This window comes from Phalacrocorax aristotelis, chromosome 22 (genome assembly GCF_949628215.1).
Source record: "Phalacrocorax aristotelis chromosome 22, bGulAri2.1, whole genome shotgun sequence".
Taxonomy (NCBI): Eukaryota; Metazoa; Chordata; class Aves; order Suliformes; family Phalacrocoracidae; genus Phalacrocorax; species Phalacrocorax aristotelis.
In genome coordinates this window covers 7796591-7816155 of record NC_134297.1, presented here as the reverse complement: position 1 = coordinate 7816155, position 19565 = coordinate 7796591, and the positions used below count along the sequence as shown (strand labels likewise).

General features: G+C 53.5%; 1 protein-coding gene across 2 annotated transcripts in view; it reads right to left on the bottom strand.

Annotated features, from left to right (window-relative positions):
• The window catches only part of KIRREL3 (kirre like nephrin family adhesion molecule 3), a 347570-nt gene that overhangs the window by 11407 nt on the left and 316598 nt on the right, over positions 1 to 19565 (bottom strand). The window contains exons 8-14 of one of the 2 annotated variants that reach the window (XM_075116531.1): positions 15912 to 16060; positions 15371 to 15498; positions 11937 to 12063; positions 6315 to 6415; positions 6026 to 6224; positions 4827 to 4862; positions 1635 to 1742 (exon numbers count right to left, since the gene is read on the bottom strand). In XM_075116531.1, coding sequence (XP_074972632.1) covers positions 1635 to 1742; positions 4827 to 4862; positions 6026 to 6224; positions 6315 to 6415; positions 11937 to 12063; positions 15371 to 15498; positions 15912 to 16060 — 848 coding nt within the window. The remainder of the gene's footprint in view (positions 1 to 1634; positions 1743 to 4826; positions 4863 to 6025; positions 6225 to 6314; positions 6416 to 11936; positions 12064 to 15370; positions 15499 to 15911; positions 16061 to 19565) is intronic. The other variant, XM_075116532.1, reaches the window with a different exon arrangement.

The window sequence follows — 19565 nt, the reverse complement described above, 5'->3', positions numbered from 1 at the left end:
CTGGTTGCATACAGGAGACTAAAAAGTCCTTTCTAAGCAGGACAGCACTGAAAACCCAGGGGAGGAAAGGGACTTAAACCACTGCCATGCCACCACGTCCCCAGTAGCCGCTTCCCAGCACATATCTTCCTAACCCCAGAACACCTCTTATTCCTGATTTACCACTGGGAACCCAAGAGATGAATCACACAAGGCGTTTGGGTAGGATGGGGTTGTCCCCTTCTGGAAGGACAAGCCCTGCTTTTTCCCCCAAAGACCCTCTGCACACCTCCAGCTTGGGAGGGGCTCTAAAACCTGGCACTCGCACCACGTCTTTGATCTGTTGTCGTGGCATTAGTGTTAAATTGTATGTCCTGTAAAGAACCCCGCACCATCTGGTTACATCAAATAAGAGAAAGGTAATGAACCACACGCTCTCCCCTGCCTCGAATGATGCGGCGTGGGGAAAGCACGGCTGGTTCCATCCGACCGTTGACACGGTAACATGGCTCGGCCCCTGCTTTCTTCAGGCGCTCGAATCATCCCTCCTTGCTGAATGATCTCTGCAACGTTGAATTAGCCTGGTCTTGGCTCCTGTCCATCAGCAATCCTCCCCCAAAAAGCAAGATAAATTACTTCCCCCCATTTAATTTGTTAATACTTGCTAGTGGAGGCTCCAAGAGTTCAAAAAAATGGAATAAAACAGGGAGAGGCACCATTACCGCTCTCAAAATTAAACACATTTCTGCTGTGGGAGGCCGTGTGTTCATATCCAAATCCAAGAGGAGCCTGGTGTTTTTGATTGCTTTGCAAATGATCAAGAGGGGGAAGAATAAAAAGAAGAGAAAACCAAGTGGGTTTTCTGGCACACACACATAGAGCTTGGCATCCTGGCGTCCGTACCACGCGTCTCCTGAGCCGGGAGCACTGTCAAGTATCTCCTTTTCTCCCCCGTGGCCTGAGATGTACCAGACAATCACGCTCTTCTCCCTTCTGGTTTGATGCCTATTCATTTAGCCAACAATCCTCCTTTAATTTCTTGGTGTCTTTTTAATGAGGCAAATGTTGCCACACTGTTTACCCCTCCTCCTCTACCTGCGTCTCTAATGTCACTTTAACTTGTATTCCCACTGCAGCCAGGCTTCAAAAATGTCCCATGTAAAACCCCTCGGCTGGCTGTAATCTCCCCCTAGGAAATATGCATTTTACGTCAAGAAAAATGGAATTAAACCAGAAGCAGAACAGAGAGCACAAACTGAGGAGGGTTTTTAAGCACCGGCATGGTGTGGTGAGGATACTTCTCCCTCTTGGACATCAGGATTTCTCCGAGGGAGTAAGAGCAGGTTCCTTTGCAATCCCTTGGCCCGCAGGACACCCCTGCATGCCTCCCGAGCTGCCTGTGCTGCTAACAGGGATTAGCGTTTAACCCTGGCACAGCTTTCCACACGCTCCGAAACCTTTTTCCCGCAGGGAAGCCATTAGCAGCCGGGTGGCACTGAATGTTTGGTAGACCAACACGAGGAGCAGATCGTGCTGGGGTCTTGTCAGTAAATTCAGGCTCTAATTTCTTTGTGACCCCCTCCATTCACCCCCCACCAAGGTTTTAGCCCCAGCCCTGCCTGAAGGGACGCAGCGGGGCCAGGGGAGACACTTACTCCTCTGGGAGCGGGCGCAGCAGAAGGCGACGATGGTGGCCATCAACACCAGGAATGCCACGCCGGCCCCCACGGCCACTCCGATGATCACCGCCATCGGCACCGACTCTGCAAGAGGAAGGAGAGGGAGCATGAAGCCGGGATGAAGGTCGGAGAGGTGGCTTTTTCCCAAGGGACCCACCCCCGGCTACAGGAAAGCAGCTCAGCGATGAGCCTGGGGAGGGTTTTGGGGCCAAATGGGCCTCCTTCCCCGCTCCCGCATCCCTGCGTGGGTGATGCCAGCACGGGCTGCTCGTGGGACACTGGCGCGCGCTGCAATCTGTGCAAACCCTCATCTCTCTGTGCCTCAGTTTCCCCTGGGAGGGAGAAAAGAAGAGGGAGCCAGAAGAGCGGGTTGACAACCGCTCTCGATAGCACCCTGCGGGTTAATGAATGAGCATCTCTAAAGGATGAAAAGCGCAGAAGACGACAGCGTGTTAATATTATTAAGAAAGAGACACGTCATCAGAGCGGGCTGGGAGAAAAGTTAGAGCTGGGATGGAGGGATGGAGTCGGGCACCAAGCCTGCCTGCCAGAGGCGGTAGCTCAGCTGTCTTAGCAGGTGCTGTTCTGTATATATGGATGAATTAACCCAAAAGCCATCATTCACAGCCTCTGCCAGTCTCCTGCCTTCTCCCTTGGCTTACCAACGCTGCCACCCTTCCCCGAAGCCCTGAGGCTGCTACGAGGACTGGGATGGGAGGGATGGCCTGTGCTGGGGATGAGCAGAGGCCAGGTGGCTGTGGTGGGCGAGGGCTGCAGGGAGGGGCTGTGCGGGAGGCAGCCTGGGGGAGCAGCGCTTGCTGCAGAGCAGGGGTTACGTGCTCGCCTCTTTCTGCCTACAATAACTTTGTAGTGAGGTTCCTGGTGGGGATTTCAGACCGTGGCTCAGCCAGCAGAGCTGATTTATTTGCACAGATCCAGGCAGAGGCTTGCAAGGTGCAGGGAGGGGGGGAATACGAAATCACATTTACGGTGAGAGGGTCAGATTTGCAGCCCAAGAGCCTTGTTATCTCCCTGCTCAGTTCCTCCGGTCTCTCAAAGCACAGCTCCTACTTAATGGCAAGGGTTGGGTTGGTGCCTGCTCTCTGGGTGATTGCCGGGCAGCAACAGGCAGCACTCCCACTCGCAGGACACCAAAGCTGTGGGTACCACGAATTGCTGTCACTGGCTAGGATGATAAACAGCATCCTGAAGACCCTCTCCCCAAAAGCAGCAGATATCTGTAGGTCCCCCACTGCTGTTCTAAGCACCCCGGAGGCTCTTATGAACCCACAGAGGGCAAAAAGAGTTTAACCCTTTCCAGGACGGCTGACTAAGCCGGGTGAGTGTGTCCTCACCGCCTTCCTGCACACCTCCAATGCGTGTTTTTCTCCTCGGGGCCCCTGCCTTGCAAATGGATGAGATGAACCTAGGGAAAATTTGATCATCTTTCCTCCTCACCTGTGCTGCTGGGGAACAGGAATGCTGCTGGACATGGGGACACACGAGTAATCTAGCTGAGAAGCAAAGCCTGGCAGCTGAAGGCTGACACTCAACCGGCTGATAAGGAAACCATTTCTCGTTGTCCACTGCAGTGGAGCTCATGTTGACCATGAATTTCATCCTGGAACTTGAGATCCCAGAGGATGCCTTTCAGCCTTCCTAAGGGGCACGCCTCCTTACTGGTGGGACTGGGAGGAGCCGTAATTCCACCAGCATCTTTCCTGTGTAGTCAGCAAAGGGTTTCTTCGTTGCTATCTAATCCCAGCTGGGGCAGGGGAGTTATAAAGCCACTTCATGTTACTCTTTAGCAGTGGTCATGGGGCCTTGTGGGTCCTAAGCCCTACTTTGGGAATTGCGGGGTGATAAAAAAATGATGCTGGTTGAATTCAGCCTCTTCTGCACACACTTGATCTAAAAAGAGCCTTTAATCTTCCCCGCTCAGCTTGTTGTTTCAAGTGATTTGGTTGGTAGTTTATGCTGATGCTTTTCAGTTTCTGGCTTGCTCATCAATTTTCTGCCTGGCCCTGCTGGTCCCTTGAAGTGTCACTTGTCACTTGAGCATGGACCACTGGGTAGACCGCCAAACCCACCCAGAGTTCTCCCCTGGGGCCCTCGGTGAAACGGCAAGTCCCCTTGAGTGCTCTGCAGCCTTGAGCTGGAGCTCAGGTAGCAGATGCTGGGGCTGGTTCCAGCTGCACCAAGGAGCTCATCCTAAAACCAGCATCCTCCAACACACCAGCTGAGCCACAGACAAAAACAAACTGGGATTTTCTTCTCCAGGTAGCCTGAGGCCACCTGCTAGGCAGTGCTTCTGCTGATGATGGTAACTCATCGTGGGACTTTCTTGGCTCTCCCAGAGACATACAGAGCGAAAGGGTGAGGAGAGAGGAGCCGGGGGTCCCTGGGAGTGCTTGCTGGCTTTCAGCTTTGGGAGAGTGAGATCTGCAATGCAGAACTCAGTAAGAAGCAAGTGGTGATGGTGAATAATGCTGCTTGAAGGTGATGGAGAATCATGCAGGGAACAGGGTGGGGAATGTGGCCAGGGCTCTCCTGGGCTGCAAAAAAAGGCGATTGCAAAGGGACGGTGACAGACACCAGCGGCTGGGATGGTAAACTGTGTCCCAAAGACAAGGGTGAGCTGATGAGGAGCAGTTCGCTGGCTATGTGCTCTCCCATGAACCCTACTCTGGCAGAGGACGAGGAAGAACCGATGGCAGCACATGCCGCAGCATCTGCCCAAATAGCCATTCAGCCCAGCTCTGGCTGCGATGGATGCTGGCTAGCACTCTCCCAGGAGCTGAGACAAGCTGATGTCTGTGAATGACCCTGGAAACTTCTACTTCTCTCTCTTTTTTGCCCCATAATAGCACTTAAGTGGTCCCTTTCACAGCACTTTAAAACATGGCTGCGTAACATTATCCCCCTCTCCGTGGCTGGGGAGCTGGGGCACAGGAGGTTCTGGTTTGCAGAGCGAGTCAGTGGCAGAGCGGAGACTGGACCGCTCCTGCTTCCCAGTCCGTGCCCCAGTCACTGCTCTGCAGCTTTCCTACACCCCTTCCTGCCCTGCCCTGTCGAAAAGTTGCCGGGCCAGGAGGAGGACGCCGGGTCCTCAGGTGTGGTAACGGCTGGGGACAATTCACATTCACCGTCAGCTCATGATTTCCATACCTGCTTGAATACCAGCTCCTGATTTCATTTCCGTACCTGTTTGAAAATAAAGCAAGTGTCCACAGCCTTGCACAGCCCAAGCGCACATGCCAGTCTTTCTGAGCGCTCAGCCCTCTGCTCTGCTTTCTGCTCCGAGCGCAGAGATGTCCCCATGAAGGGCATGTGCTCTGCCACCCTATGGCATCCTCAGCCACCCTACGGCGTCCCCCTGCCCAGGGCAGGGATGTCCCCTTGCATCGCCTAGCAGGGATGCTCGGATCTTGGCTGCGGAGCTGGCTGTGGACTCGAATGCTGTGTCGCCGGCTCTAGCCCGGCTCAGCTGCCCGGCCACCCTCCGCCGGGACCCAGGCTTGCCGCTGAGCGCTCCCGCTGACTGGCAGACGACCTGGAAAAACCACTGGCTCTGTTTGCATTGGAAGAAGCCCAAGGCTAATTTTAAGGGGTTCATTTAGCTCTGATTTAATCTGGACGGCAGCCTTGCCTATAAATCACGGCTTAATGAGAACAATCCACCTGCCTGCCCTGGCATTTAATAAAATAGAAGAGAACTGGAGTCCCTCCAGGAGCTAGGCGTTCCTCACAAAAGCCATCTCCCTCCCTTGCTATTGAGAGCCCCAAGAGTGGAAATCCCCTGGCCATCCCCTGAGAGTTACTCGAGGTGCCGTCGAGGCTGGGTGGATAAGCCCAGCCTTGCAAAACACATGCAGGCATCATGGCTGGTGGCCGGGGTGGAGGGTTGCCACCAGCCCAGTCGCCTTCCTCCCCACTCACTCCCATCACTGCGGAGCAGTGGGGTCTGGTAACAGCTGGTTCCTGTTTCTCTGAGGCTATAAATGATCCTCCAGCCTGTGGCAGCAGCATCACCTTGTGCCGTGGGGCAGGGAGCGAGGGGTGCAGGATTGGCCCGTGCCCTCCAACTTCAGCAGGACAGGCAAAATGGGGCACTCTTGTGTCAAGCAGAGGCTTTGGAGGGCTTGTTCCACCTCTTGACCCTCTGCCAGGACCACATACCCTAAAGATGCAATCCTACAGCTAGCACGGCTGGAACACTTTTGCCGTCCTTCCTAATTTCCTCTTTGACATCCCAAGAGCTTTCTGAGCACCTCCTGCCTCTCACAGCATCTCCCCACTCTTACAGCCCGGCCAGGTGCTAATTCCCGCTGCCCATCAGCCCCCACCGGCTCCTCAGCGATGCCCACCTTGCTCTTTGAGCCGGATGATCTCTGTGTCGGAGCCGAAGCTGTTCCAGGCGGTGCAGTTGTAAATGGTTTGGAAATCAGCCCGGACAATGTTGCTGATGGTCAGTGTGGAGATAACGCCCTCATCCGTGCTCACCGTCTCCACTGTGTAGCGCCCGGAGGTCCCAGACTCCAGGACGTTCTCCTTCCAAGACCAAGCCTGCCAACCAAGAGAGGGGTCAACCCGGGGCAGGTTTGCGCACCGTAGGGCACCCTAAGGTGTGCAAGGCACCCACGGGCTGCTACTCACAATTCGGTCTGGTGGCGGGGTGCTGCGGATGAAGCACTTGATCTGCCCTTTCTGGCCGTGCAGGGCGTGCTGCGTTTGGGTACTGGAGATGATGGGTGGCCCTGCAAAACAGAGGAGAAGGCTGCTGGCACCTTGCACGGGTGGCTGCAATACAACATCGGGGGGATGTTAGCAGAGCCAGGGAGGGACATCAGAGTCCCTCTTTGAGGGGGAGGAATGGAGCAACATCTCCCTCCCCTCCCATCCTGCAGGACACAGACTGGGGGCTTTCCTTTAAGGGTCTGCTGGTTTTCTGCAGTCCCCGCAGAGCAGCAGGGTCTCCCCATCCCTGGGCTTGGGTGGCGATTAAACTACCCTGTGGAAACCTCCTTGGTGAACCTGGCCTCTGAGAAGGGCTGTTTGCTCCAGAAGCAAAGCAAGAGCTCAGCCCACCTGGTGTTCCTCTTCTGTGCTCTCCCAGATTTGTTAAGCAACCCGCACTAATTGCTCCCCAGGGGCTTGAGGAAGCGGTAGGAGGGCAGAAGGAGGCACTGACAGGCAGCTGCTACCTGCAAGCCACCGTCAGTGACCTGCAGTCAGCCTGCCCGATGTGGTGGAGAAATTTCTGTTGGAAAGACCTTGGGACCCCATCAGCTGGGCTGTCCTGCACCATTCACGTGCTGGAGGAGCCCAGCCTGGCTGGGAAAGGCTCTCCCTGAGCAATACAAGGACTGAACGCACCGGCTGAGCCGGCTTGTGAAGGGAAATGTCCATGTCCTGCCTTGGTGGACATCCTGAAGACATGGTTGGGAGAAAAAGGGTTGGAGAGCATGGCTTGGTGGGATCAGGGTGTCCTCAGCAGCCCTGCAGGGAGGGGAACCTTCCCCCGAGGAGGGGATCACCCCAAGGGAGCAGCACAAGAGCTGGGATCCTAATTGCTCGTTATTAGCCTCCTTAATGGAAGCAGATTTGCATTTCTATGAGTGGCTTGCTGCTGGCAGAAAAGAAAACAGCAAGAAGGATGCAGGCAGGCAGGGCATCGCAGGGCAGGGCGAGGGAGGAGGCAGGGGCTGGCAGATCTCCCCCTGCCCCTGCTCGGCTATTTTGGATGTTTGCTCTGGGTTATCACTCCTGGTTTTGAGTCTGTCACTGGCTTTGTCAGAAAACACAGCTTTATCGTCACAGCTACCCATGCCCGCTTGTTTGGCGTGATGTGCAAACGCCATCATCAGGCTCCGTAGTGGCCACGCAAAGTGGAAGAGCTGCTGGTCTTGAGCCCAGGTCTCTGGGACGGTCAGAGTGGGAGAGCTTGCTGTGCTTGTCCTCCCTCCCATCGATCCATCCTTTGTGGATTTGAGAAACTTTTCCCAATTTCTTATTTCTCCCCTGCAGCTGATGTTCCTTTAAGGAAAGTCTCAGGGAGTAGGGGTAAAGTGGGGAGAAACAAGGTCACCTGGGTATTCCTGACTGATCCTCATCCAAATTGCCCATTTTTGAATCTGCAGAATGCACAAAATGTACCAAAATGCTAAATTCTTCACTCTGGTGCTTTCATACATACAGTTGCCCATTGAAAATATCCCGGTGACACATTTCTGCACCGAATTTCCACACTCCCCAAATACTTCCCACCGAGATACGGCCCTATCCTTCCTTCCCTATGATGTTCCAAGGTGAGATGTACGGAGAACCAGCTCAGTGAAGCGCACTTCACTGACCAGCAACCAGAAACACGGTTCTGGCAGCTCAGGAAATTACTGCTGAAAATGAGCCGCCGTCCAAATTGGTGATAGCAGGAGCCATGCGTGAAGGAGAAGGTCAGGACGTGCAATCGTCATAGCTCTATGTTAGTGGAAACTTTTGCACTCCTTTATATCAGGGATAGGAAATTAAAAAAAAAAGACATTTTGTTATGATTTTCTGCCCAAATGCTCTTCTCCAAGATGTTCTTCTAGGCACACTCCCAAGGCGTGCATTCTCATTTATCTCCCTCTGAAAGCCCATCTTTCAAAGTGCTGGCCGGGCTCTCAGGAGAGTTCGGTCGATTCCTTCCTCCCGTCAGGAGGATGCAAACAGCATCTCACCTTCGTGAAATAGCTCTTTCCAAGCGTGCCCAAGGCACCATCAGCTAGCCTCGGCCTTCGCTCCCCAAGCCTGGTGTAAGAGCAGAACCGTGCCAACAGCCAAGTGTGACAGGCAGGTGTCCCTAAACGTCTGCTGGGGCTTTTTCCTCCTGGAGGGGACATGTGATGGGGACCCGTTTGGTCCCGACACCCTCCAAGGGTGGCACAAGGCATGCAGGATGAGCTTCTTGGCTAGCTAAATGTGCTAGGTGATCCTTGCCTGCCCTGCGAGCTGATGAACGCAAAGCCAAACAGAGGCAAGAACAGCGATGGGATCTGTAGGCGAGGCCTAAATAAAAATAAAAAAGCCATTTCTTTCTATTTCAATGGTTGTACGTTACTTATAAATTCTGGATGCTCTCCAAGACTGGGTGACGCTAGAGAAAAATGGCTTAATAATCATTAAAAGGATCATTTTCCCCAAGGAGAGAGGATTTTAAATGGCACAAATGCCAACGGCTTTGGGTTTTATTATTGCTTTAGGAGTTCAGAGTCGAAGGCTTATCATCATGATAATAGCCTATGACTAAAGACCATTTGTGAGATGAACATGCCCAGAAATAATAGCATGAAGTTGCAAGCCTCTTCACATTCGGGGCCGGCGTCTGATTCTCCACCAGGCTCTGGCTCCTTATGAAAGCTGCCAATCTCCGGCTTGGCATTCAGCGCTAAGTGTGAGACAGCCCACAGGCAGGAAAAAGGCTTTAAACAATGTTGCTATGGATATAAATGATGGAGCTATTGGTTGCGGTTATTTTTAGCACGCCAGTGCCAATTTATTTGTGCGGTCCTGGCGGCTCAACACAAAAGAGAAGGCAGCTTGCTGACTCGGGAGCCTTGGAGGAATGAAAGGATGGCCTTGACTTCTCCAGCTTGCTTTGAGGCCATCTGAACCTTTCCTCCCAAGCCCTTCCAATGTTGGCAATGGTTCGGCAGGGGAGTTTGGTTTAACTCCTTGCTTCCTGCAGAAGCCCTGGGCTGGCTCGTTCTGCCTGGTATTGCAAGGGACCGTCCCAAGGTCCCCATCCCCAAGCACTGGTGAAGCCCTCAATGGGCTGCTGCAGGCGTGAGCTGAGGGGACACCATGATGTTCTCCTGAGCAAGCAGTGTGGCAGGTCAGCTCCCAGCTCTCTGGCAGGCTTGGCTTGCTTGTTGGGGTGAATCCCAGGCAAATGAAATCCTGAATTTGCCACCTGGAATTGTCCTGCCCTTCTAACAAACCTTTTCTTGCAGAGCAAGACGGGCAGGGGTGGTGGTCCCGGCTCATCAGTTCCTGCCAAGCTCGGATGATGCATCCACAGACCATACCACAGGCAATTCTGCTCTGGAGGTCATCTTGGGGTGCTTATTCCACTGGGGTGGGAGCTTCAGCCAGGCCTGTGTGCAGTCAGGAGCATCGAGAGGCTTTGTCTCGTGCGGGGGCTGTAAATCCGACTGCTGCTGATTTATGATGGCACCAACAGTTCCTCGCTTCCTTCTTGCCTCTGCTGCTCCGGCCCTGCCAAATGCTGCTCATTTGCATAATCCTCCTTCCCATTAATGAGACTCTGAATCATATCTGCTTCCTTTCAGGCTGGTGGCCTCACGCTCCGGCTTGGGGATGGGCTGCCAGCCCCTCTCTGCAGCCGCAGACCTGGCCGGCGAGGCTGCCGGTGGGGAGGGCAGCGCGACCCCGTTGCAGGAGGATGCTCTCCCACCCCAGCATGGTGCTGCCACAGTTACTGACTTTTTTGAGAGTGGATGGGCTGCTACAGGCAGGCTCAGGCTGGATAAAGATCCTTCAGTCAGGGTCCCTGTGTGCTTGGTGGGATGGATCAGCCCCTTCGAAGCCCGTGTCTATGCAGCTAGCCCAGACCAGACACTTCTAAATGCCTAATTTTACTGTGGCGAATCCCAGCCCACAGAAGAAGGTACCTGGTAATACCAAGACAATTGTAATACACTCTGGATTTAAAATCACTTGAAAATATGAAGTGTTCAACTTCCCTCTCAAATTACAGCGGAAAAGACTTTCAGCAGAATTCATTAGCTGGATTAGACACACTGTGCCGTGCTCCCAGAGCTGGAGAGCTGCTCCAGCTGCAGGACGGGCTGCCAAGCCCCGGTCCTTGCTGGATGTTGGACCTGGGAGCGCTGCTCTGGGGATCGCCCACCTTGGTTCTCCTAGGTTGGAGGGCCAGGAGACCATCTCAACCTGGAGGTGTGGGATTCTCCGCTGGTGTAGGGTCCAATGCCTGTGATGATGAGCCCCAACACTGTCACTGTGGGGTTTCACCAAACCCCAGCAGCAGATCCCCCAGCAGCGCGTCCTAGCGGGATGGGATGCCGCAGGCTGTCAGCTCCTGGGAGATGCTCAAAGCTGAGAGGCAAACCTCACGGATTTCATTTGCTCCCTGTCAGCTCTGCAAGGCAAAAAGCTCAGCACGGCATAAGCTGCAAAGCTCTCGAGAGAAGCTCTTCCATGCCTCACGCTCCAGACGGCCCCAAGCCTGCCGAATGCTTTGCTCTGCATTCAACGCGTCCGCGTGCCTGGTAGGTGTCAGGAAAGGATCAGGTTCTTTGTTGGCACTAATTTGTTGCTTTGTTTTCTGCGAGCTAGTTTAATTGTAATTAAAACCCAGCAGCCGCCGGGGAAGGAGCATGCAGGCGCTGAGGAGCAGAGTTGAAGTCAAGGGAGTGGTTGGTTTTCGGTCCCCTGCTGCGTTGCCCTTGGCTTCCCTTTCTAGCATTATCTGCATTTACAATTAACGCTTGCTGCCGCCTGTGCCACTTCCCCGCTTGTTTTCTTCTCTTTGTGACAGTGAGCAGGGACTGAAGCCTGCCAGTTTGTCATACAGGTGAGAGACAATGCAAAAATTCACACTCTAGTTATACCTTTTGCAGCCTGCCTGGTTCTTTCTCCTCCATATTTAGGCTGAAATTCATGATCAGCTTCTGCAGGGTCCTGGCCAGGTCATCGTCAAACTCCAGGGCTCTGGAGTACTTCCCAGCTCCTGGGCATGGATGGGGGGCCAGGCCACATCCTGACACTGGGCTGGGTGAGCCCCAAGCAGCTGTGGAGGAGCCATATAGCACTGCTGCCTCTCACAGGTATCCTCATGTGGGCTCTGAGAGAGTGATTAGGCTGCTGGTCTCGGATCCAGGCTCAATTCCCAGCTCTCTGGCTGTACAACAGAGACAACAGTGCTCTCTGACCTCGCAAAGGTTTTGCAAGATAAATCTATTAAAGATTTAAAGACACCGGCTCCCAACTACTCAATAAACCCCTGTTGACAATAAAGAACCAAGTGGGTCTTAGATAGTGTTCGGGTTTTTTTTTGCTTTAACCCATGCATCTTTAGGCAAATGAATGCAAAATCCTAATTGCTCGAATTGCCTGCAGGGCAGGATCCAGCCGCGGGTGGGATTTGCTCTGTAAGCAAATATCCGAGGGGATAATTTGGCAACGCAAGCTGTCAGAGCAACAGGAACAAAGCAACGAGACAGCAGGATGGAATAGCAATAGGAAAGTGAGAGGTACCGTTGACGGTGAGCGTCACCTCCCGTTCCCCTGCGCCGACCCGCGGGACCACGGCTCGGCACACGTATTTCCCAGCGTCTTCCTGGCGGACGGACTTCAAAGTCAGCTTGTTCTCGTTGCTCAGGACCTGGAAGAGAGGAAGGGGTGGTTTTCGGGGGGGGGGTGTGATGCGAGGCTGGAGCACGAGACACGTTATGAGCTCCAGAGCAGCCTGGAGAAAACAAAATGGCTGAGCCCAAAGTCTTACATAGCTTCGAAATACCACTTATTGTTGTTGAGTAAGGAATGAAGAAACGACCCAGTTTTGCAGGGTTGGGGGGAATATAAGTCCTGTTCCTATTCATTTGAATTTCTACAAACCCCAGTTTTGCAAGAAGTTCAAGATAGAAGAGAAAAATTATGTTGGCTGCAGTGACACAACTGCCTTGTAACACGGAGCAGAAAAACCTTCGAGTGACCCACATCCCACACTTCCCTTTCCATGTTTGCAGCTGCAGGGGAGGCTGCCAGGACTGACTTAGGGATTTCAAACCCAGAAGTGGTGGAAGACCAACGTGGCGAGCTGGCAGCCCCCTGGGAACCGGGTCTGGGTAGCTGGGGAAATCTCAGCTGCTTTTGGCAAGCCCTCCCTAGAGACCGTCTGCACTATGGCTTTGAGCCATGCTGCCCTCCTGCCCTGGCAGTGCAATTAGCAGCTTTATTAAATCTTGAAAATTGCTGAAGCAGAGGGATCGGGCTGAGGCTGTCAGCAGAATCCCGGCACTGGTGGTATATAAAAAAAAGCGGCAGGTCTAAAACCACTAGCAGCTTTTGGAGCCGTGCTGGAAATGCTTGCCTGGGGGCTAATTCCTCCTGGTTGCCTTCGCCCCTCTCCCCCAGGACTTTGGAGGCTGGAGCCAGCCCATCGTCTCTCCTCCTTCCAGCACCTGCTTGCTCACTGAGCCCCCGGCTCTGCTGGTTGCCGCTCCTGCAGCAGATGCCTCTGGGAATTTGTGCTGATGCTTTGCAAAGCCCTCAGTGCCCTGAGCTGTGGTTGGATATGGATCTGATCCTCCCTGTGGCAAGCAGGGGGGGGGTCTCACCCCTAACCTGGCATGAGGCAGGGGCACAGTTTCAAATGCCTTTTAAACCCACTGTTTTAGCATCTATTACAAAGATATCCATGCAAATGCCTGCGCGTACTTGGCCTCATCCTCTCTTCTGTCTCTGATTTGCATCCTTCTGGCAAAGTAGGACGAAAGAAAGTAATCTGTGGGAACCTGACCTGGCTGCAAAAGTGGAGGGGCTGGGAAAAAAGCAGCCCTGATCCCACATCCCACCATGACGGCTGAGCACTGATGGACGTTACAAAGCAGCATCCCCTGCCAGCATCCCTCTGGGAAGATGGAGGCATCTCTGCTGAACAGCACAAGCATCTCCGCTAGGTTAAACCAGCCGGTGGGTCTGTCCTGAGCCCCGAGATGCTCCAAGCCGGCATGAGTCAGCTAGAGGGAGCCAAATAAAAAGGGAAAAGGCTGCTCTGCCTGTGTGCTGCCCGGGCACTGCCGCTTAGCAAAGGCAAGCCCCAGTGTGTGGCTGGGGCTGGACCACGAGGGTCAGGAAGCCCTTGTCCTTGCCGTACATGGCTCCTTTCAGCTGCCCTGAACACTCCTGCAGCTTTGAGCAAATGAAATAGCAGTCTACAGTGTGAAAGCAATGCCCATAACGATAATAACCCAGAGAAACAACAACTGCAGCTGCAAGGTGGGAACCCACCCAGGGATTATTGACCCACTGGGATTCCTTAGCTGATTCGAGCCATCAACTCTCCCAAGTCTCTAATTACTTCCCAGGAGATGGCCTTCACCGAAGTCATTACGGTTTGGAAAAAACACCCCAGCAATTAATACCTCAATGTCTGCTCCCCTCCTCGGTCTGTGCCTGGGTAGCGGAGGTCAGGAGAGCGACTCAGCCTGTTCATCTCACACCTGTGTGAGTCCAGCTCTCTGGTAATACCTAGTCTTGAGCTGTGTAAGTCAGCATTGCCTCGTTGACTTCAGGACGCATCTGCCCAGATGAAGCTGAAAGATTCTTTTCAAACCCAAGTATGCGCATGCTTTCTGGACAAGCGTCATGTCTCAGTCCTCCCTTAGCTTCTTAACATGGCTTTGCTCAGCCCTCCTGTCTGTGAAAAGGGGATCAGTGTATCTCGTGCCTCCCTGGGCTGACTGCAAATTAATATTTGCAAAGCTCCTTACACTTTTCAGGACGAAAGAGAGAGGGAGAAGTCTGCTGGGCCAGATCCAGACTCCCCTGACTTGAGCAAGCTCCAGCCCGCGGTGGAGGCGAGCTGGGGTGAACACGTTGGGATGTGAGCACACAGCTCTGGAGGCCAGAAAGGACCTTCCCAGAAAGGACCACACGTAGGTGATTCGGAGAAGCTCTACCCGTCAGTGAGAGGTTAAGTGATGCTCCGGCCTCTGTTTAACCCTTATGTCCACCACCATGGGAATCAATTCATAGAATCACAGAATCACAGAATCACAGAATCATTAAAGTTGGAAAAGACCTCTAGGATCATCAAGTCCAACTGTCAACCCAACACTACCAGTGTCCTAAACCATGTCCCCAAGTGCCGCGTCTACACAGTGTTTGAACCCCCCCAGGGACGGTGACTCCCCCACCTCTCTGGGCAGCCTGTGCCAGGGCCTGACCGCTCTGGCAGGGAAGACATTTTCCCTCATCCCCAACCTAAACCTCCCCTGGCGCAGCCTGAGGCCGTTCCCTCTCGTCCTGTCACTGGTGACTTGGGAGCAGAGACCGACCCCCCCCTCACTCCAGCCCCTCTCAGGCAGCTGCAGAGAGCGAGAAGGGCTCCCCTCAGCCCCCTCTTCTCCAGGCTAAACCCCCCCAGCCCCCTCAGCCGCCCCCCAGCACACTTGTGCTCCAGACCCTGCCCCAGCCCCGCTGCCCTTCTCTGGACACGCTCCAGCCCCTCTCCTTCTATTAGGGCTCCTTTGCAAACATCTCCAGCGGGCGAGAGCTGCGTGTGCTCTGGAAGGTGGCTCCGCTAGGACTCGAGGGGGCAGGGCCAGATTTTCAGCAGTCTAGTCTTCCCTTCGCCTCCTCCAGGCCTGACTTTACAGCCTGCCATCCAAATGCCTCCTGGATTCACATTCGCTTTCATCTAAAATATTACAAAGGCACTAAAGCCTTTACTGCTTAATGCACTTCTCTGGACTAACTGGGGACACTCACCACAGACTTGCAGACCTGCTGCCTGGGAGCCACTGCTCTGCAATACCACGTTGTCCCCTGCATTTGGAGGAGCCTTGTAGGTCCAGCATTTGTCCAGCTCCCAGCTCATAAGTATGGGCTTTGCTCCATGGGGAGCATCACGCAGCACCTCAGGCCCTCAACGTGCCATTCCCCACCGCCCCAGCAGCGATTCTTACCACGCCTGAGCCTCGCTTCATCCAGACGATGGTGAGAGACGGGTTCCCAGTCCAGGCACAGTTGAAGACTGCGTCTGAGCCCAGGTCAACGAGGAGGGACTGTGGTTCTGTGGCCATCCTAGGCCCAACTGCACAGAGAAGACTGGAGTTACTCCCAGTAATGGGCTGTGTCGACCAGAAAACCTCACACCAAAGAGGTCATTGTGTCAGGGGAAGCAGTGGTAGGTCCTGATGGACCTTTGGGTCACAGCCACGTAAGACCCCTAAATAAAGAAGAGCCTGAGACGGGTGCCTGCTGCAACCCCAGAATGACCAGCTCCCCAAGGACCACCAGCATGAGCTGTGTGCTTATAAGGCAGGAGGAAATCATGGGTGCCACCACCAGAGCATTTACAAAATCTGAGCTGCAAGAGAGCCCAGTAAGACCTGGTCAGCCTGGGCAAGTCAGATCTGGTCGTGTCCCCTTCCTGTTAACTTTCAGCAGCTCTTGCTGGCCCTGCTTAGCCCTGGGAAGCCAGCCTTAAGCTGACAGATTACTTACAGTAGACATCCACGGTCCTGCTGATGTTCGTGCTGCCCAGCGCGTTGGTGACCTCGCAGGAGACGGGCTCAAAGAAGAAGGTGTGATCCACGATGGTTTCATAGAAGTCACCAGATGCTTCCTTTATAACCTGGCCTTTTTTCGCCCACCTGTTGAAGAAGAAAGAGCATCGTTTGTGGTGTTGCTTGCCATTGCCGTGTCTGCGATGGTGGAGTCTCCCTCGCCCAGCGCACGGGTTGTAGTGCTGGGGTGCAGCACACCGTAGGGTGCCCGCTGCTGCCCTTGGCTTTAGGAAGAACACGCGCTTGTCCTCAGCATCACCCGCGTCCCCAGGGATGCAGGGATTATAACGCAGGTTTAGGAGACGAGGCATCAAAGTACGTATATCCCTACTGAAACGTTTCCAACATAAACCAAAATTGCTACTTTGCTGAGAAAGCCTGTTTCACTGGAAATAAACTTCATTCCTTGGGAACGTGGGGCATTGGGTGGAAGACCTCAATGATAGGAGGGATGGGAGATGGAGCCTCTGCTGCTGGGGGACCACAGTACCTTTCCGAATGTTCGCCAACCAGCACTGCTGGTCCTTCCACATCAAAACCAGTGAAAACCTTTGCAGCTTCCCTCCATTTTCACCCTTTTCTTCTTTTCTTTTGCTCTTTTCCAATCAAAGAGAACTTTATCCCTTTAAGGCAGCTGAAATAACATTACCCTGAAAAGCCAAGCTGGCATTTGCAACACTGCAACTTGCAAATTGTCTTGGAGAACAAGCTGTCAACTCAGCACTTGAATTAAGCTGCTGTTTGCCAAACAATGAGCAAATGTGACCTAATGGGGCACCATCTGGCAACCTGCCACTCTAGAGTGGGTGGGAAAGACAGGAGATGCTGTCAGGTGGCATGAAACTCCAGCCGCTCTTTGGGGGAAGGGAAAGAAAGTGCAGGCAGCAGCCGGGAGGGCAAAAAACCAAAATAATCCTCCCAAAACAACTGATTTGTATATTAGAGGGAAGAGATTTCCCCTGCTGTCTTGGGGCTGCCCTCCTCTGGTCGCACTGGATGCGTTGGGGAAAGATGCAGGCACTGGGAGCTGGCCTGGCCTCATCAAGGCTGCAGAGAGCCAAGCCACGGAGGCTGCTTCCTTCATGGGGTTGGTGGGGTGGGTTTGGGAAAGCTGTCCCCTTCCAGGCAAACAGCATCTGTTCATGGTCCTCCCACAGGTCTCCTGCTCCTGCCTTTACTGCTCTCCTCTGCTTGTCCCCACCGCTCTGCTATGGGTTCCCCTTGCGTTAATGCCAGACTTGTGCTGCCCCAAAAGCAACCAAAGACAACTGGAGGTACAGCAAACTCATAGAAGGGGTCTGTAGGTATAGACGGCTTCCCCAAGTGCCTCTGTGGGGCTGAAGAAGAGCGAAATGCCAGCCCACGGCAGGCTGGAAAATGCTCCCAACGGTGCTGCTAGAGCAAAATCGCCCGGTGCCTGTGAACACGAACCGAACTGCATCAGGACAGCTGACCTGCAAGGTTTCACCCACCACCCGACGACACAAGTGTTTTGAAAGGGATGTGTTAGTGGTACAGATGTGAGCTGATTTGTATCCACCATCTGCTCTCTCATTTCATTTATCTTTGCACCTCTAACAGATGCTGACCGGCCACTTCGGCTTCCCTACCCTCCCTTCCTCCCCGGACTCCCCCTTCAATAATTAATCAGGAATTTCTGCTTTTATTTCTAGGGCTGCGCTTCGTGTGTTAATGAGGGAGGTTCCTCATATGGAAAAACCACCATGAGCGACACCTTCCAGGGGCTGTTCCAAGGGTTTGAATGGTCAATGATGCCCTGGTGATGCCTTTCTCCTTGCAGAGGGAACTGCAACCCAAGCCACGGGGCTTGCAAGAGGTTGGCCAGCAAGGCTGACCTCAGCATCAGGCTCCCCTGCCTCCTGACGGGATCTGCCTTGCCCTGCTGCCTCCCTGTCGCAAGGACGACGCTGCCTATTGCAGAGAGCATCTGCCAGCACTCCGGCAGCCGCTTGTCCCTTGGGGATGCTCCTCCTCCCTGAGCTGGAGCAGAGGAGAGCCAGGGAGATCTGCCAGAGCTCCGATATCTCGTCTGTGAAGCTTCGCACAGGTTGTGGGGTGGAGAAGAGGCACGTCCTCGCTTCCTCCTGTTTGGTTTGCTAGTCAAGAAGTCATGCCTCAGCAACTCTTGGTGAAGGAAAGCAAGTAGGAAGGAAGGTAGAAAGCTAGAGGGACAGGGAAACTTCAAGCTGGTGAACGTGGAAATACCAGGTGCTTTTTGTCAGGAGTATTTCTGCTCCATTAAGCTCCTTTACAACTTTGTCCCCAGAGAGGATCCCAGCCACAAGCAGGTTTCCAGCCTCTGAAGGGTCTTGCTCTGCCACTCAGGTGCTCAAGGAAGGCACTGGGCACATGAAGCCATTTTCTCACAGCATTCAATGGCACAGGGTGAGTGTGGCACCGAACCCGTGGAGGAATCCAGCACTTCTCTTGTGCCTGACATTTTCCTGGTTATTCTGCACAAAACCACCTTCCCTGCTCTGCAAAGGACAAGAAAGGGGTTTCAAGATGAGGATAAAAGTGACTTGTGAGTTCCCTGGCTCCCATCCTCGCAGCCTGCCTGCAGATCCTCCTCCCAGCAGAGCCACAGAGAGCACCGGGGATCAGAACCAGATGGAGACGTGGAGGTGTATCCGAGCTGGGCAGACTTCAGGTGAGATCCGCCTGGACGTTGTCAAAGAAAGCCAAACGGAGGGCAAGGTTTCCAAGGGTTGTTTGACTTTGCAGTGCCTTGGGAAAGCACACACAAACAACCGTGGCATGGTGCTTTAGGTATTTGTTCAAAACCCATCGCTTCCACAAAACTGGATTTCCCGAGTGCGGAGATGTGTCTCAAACAGAAATTTTTTGTGCTTCAGCAGAGATCAAGGTTCTTGCGCCAGTTTTCCAAGGCTTAACGCTGCTAAATCAATGTGGCTGAACAAGCAGTATAGATCCTTTATAATGTGAAATTGTTTTTTAATAACAGCAGCTGATAACCCTCTTGTAAAGCTTCCCGCGATGTGCTCGTGGACAGCCAGAAGGCAAGATACTCATGTACAACATGTCATACTCACCTATTCACCTTTCAGTAATTATTTATACACAGAATCTGAATAAAACGGAGATGAGAAGATGCAGAGGATGCACCAGCAGCCCCATCCACCACCTCCACAGCTTTGGCTCTTCATGATTTCTTCCTAATGTCTCACCAACCTTATTACGTCGAGCCTGGCTCCCAGCCAGTGCTCCTTGTCCTTCCACCCTTGAGAGCAGGGGCTTCTTTCATTTATATTGTTACCTTGAAGCTATTTATAGATTGCAAACATGTCACCCAGGGTCTTTTCCAGGTTATACAGATTTACCTCCTTTAGTCTATCCTCGTATGACTTCGCTGCTAACTCACCTGTCATTTTTTGCTGCTGGTTTTCTTCCTAAGTCAAACCATATTGCAGGGACTGTGCAGGGGAGGCACAACATCGCTGGTTCCCCCTTGCCGAGCCTGCCCCAGGAGAGGGGCGAGGGTCTGCCCTTGGGGATCCTGCCCAAAGGACCTCTTCCCATGATTTTCTTGGGCTTGCCGTGCCGCCGGGAG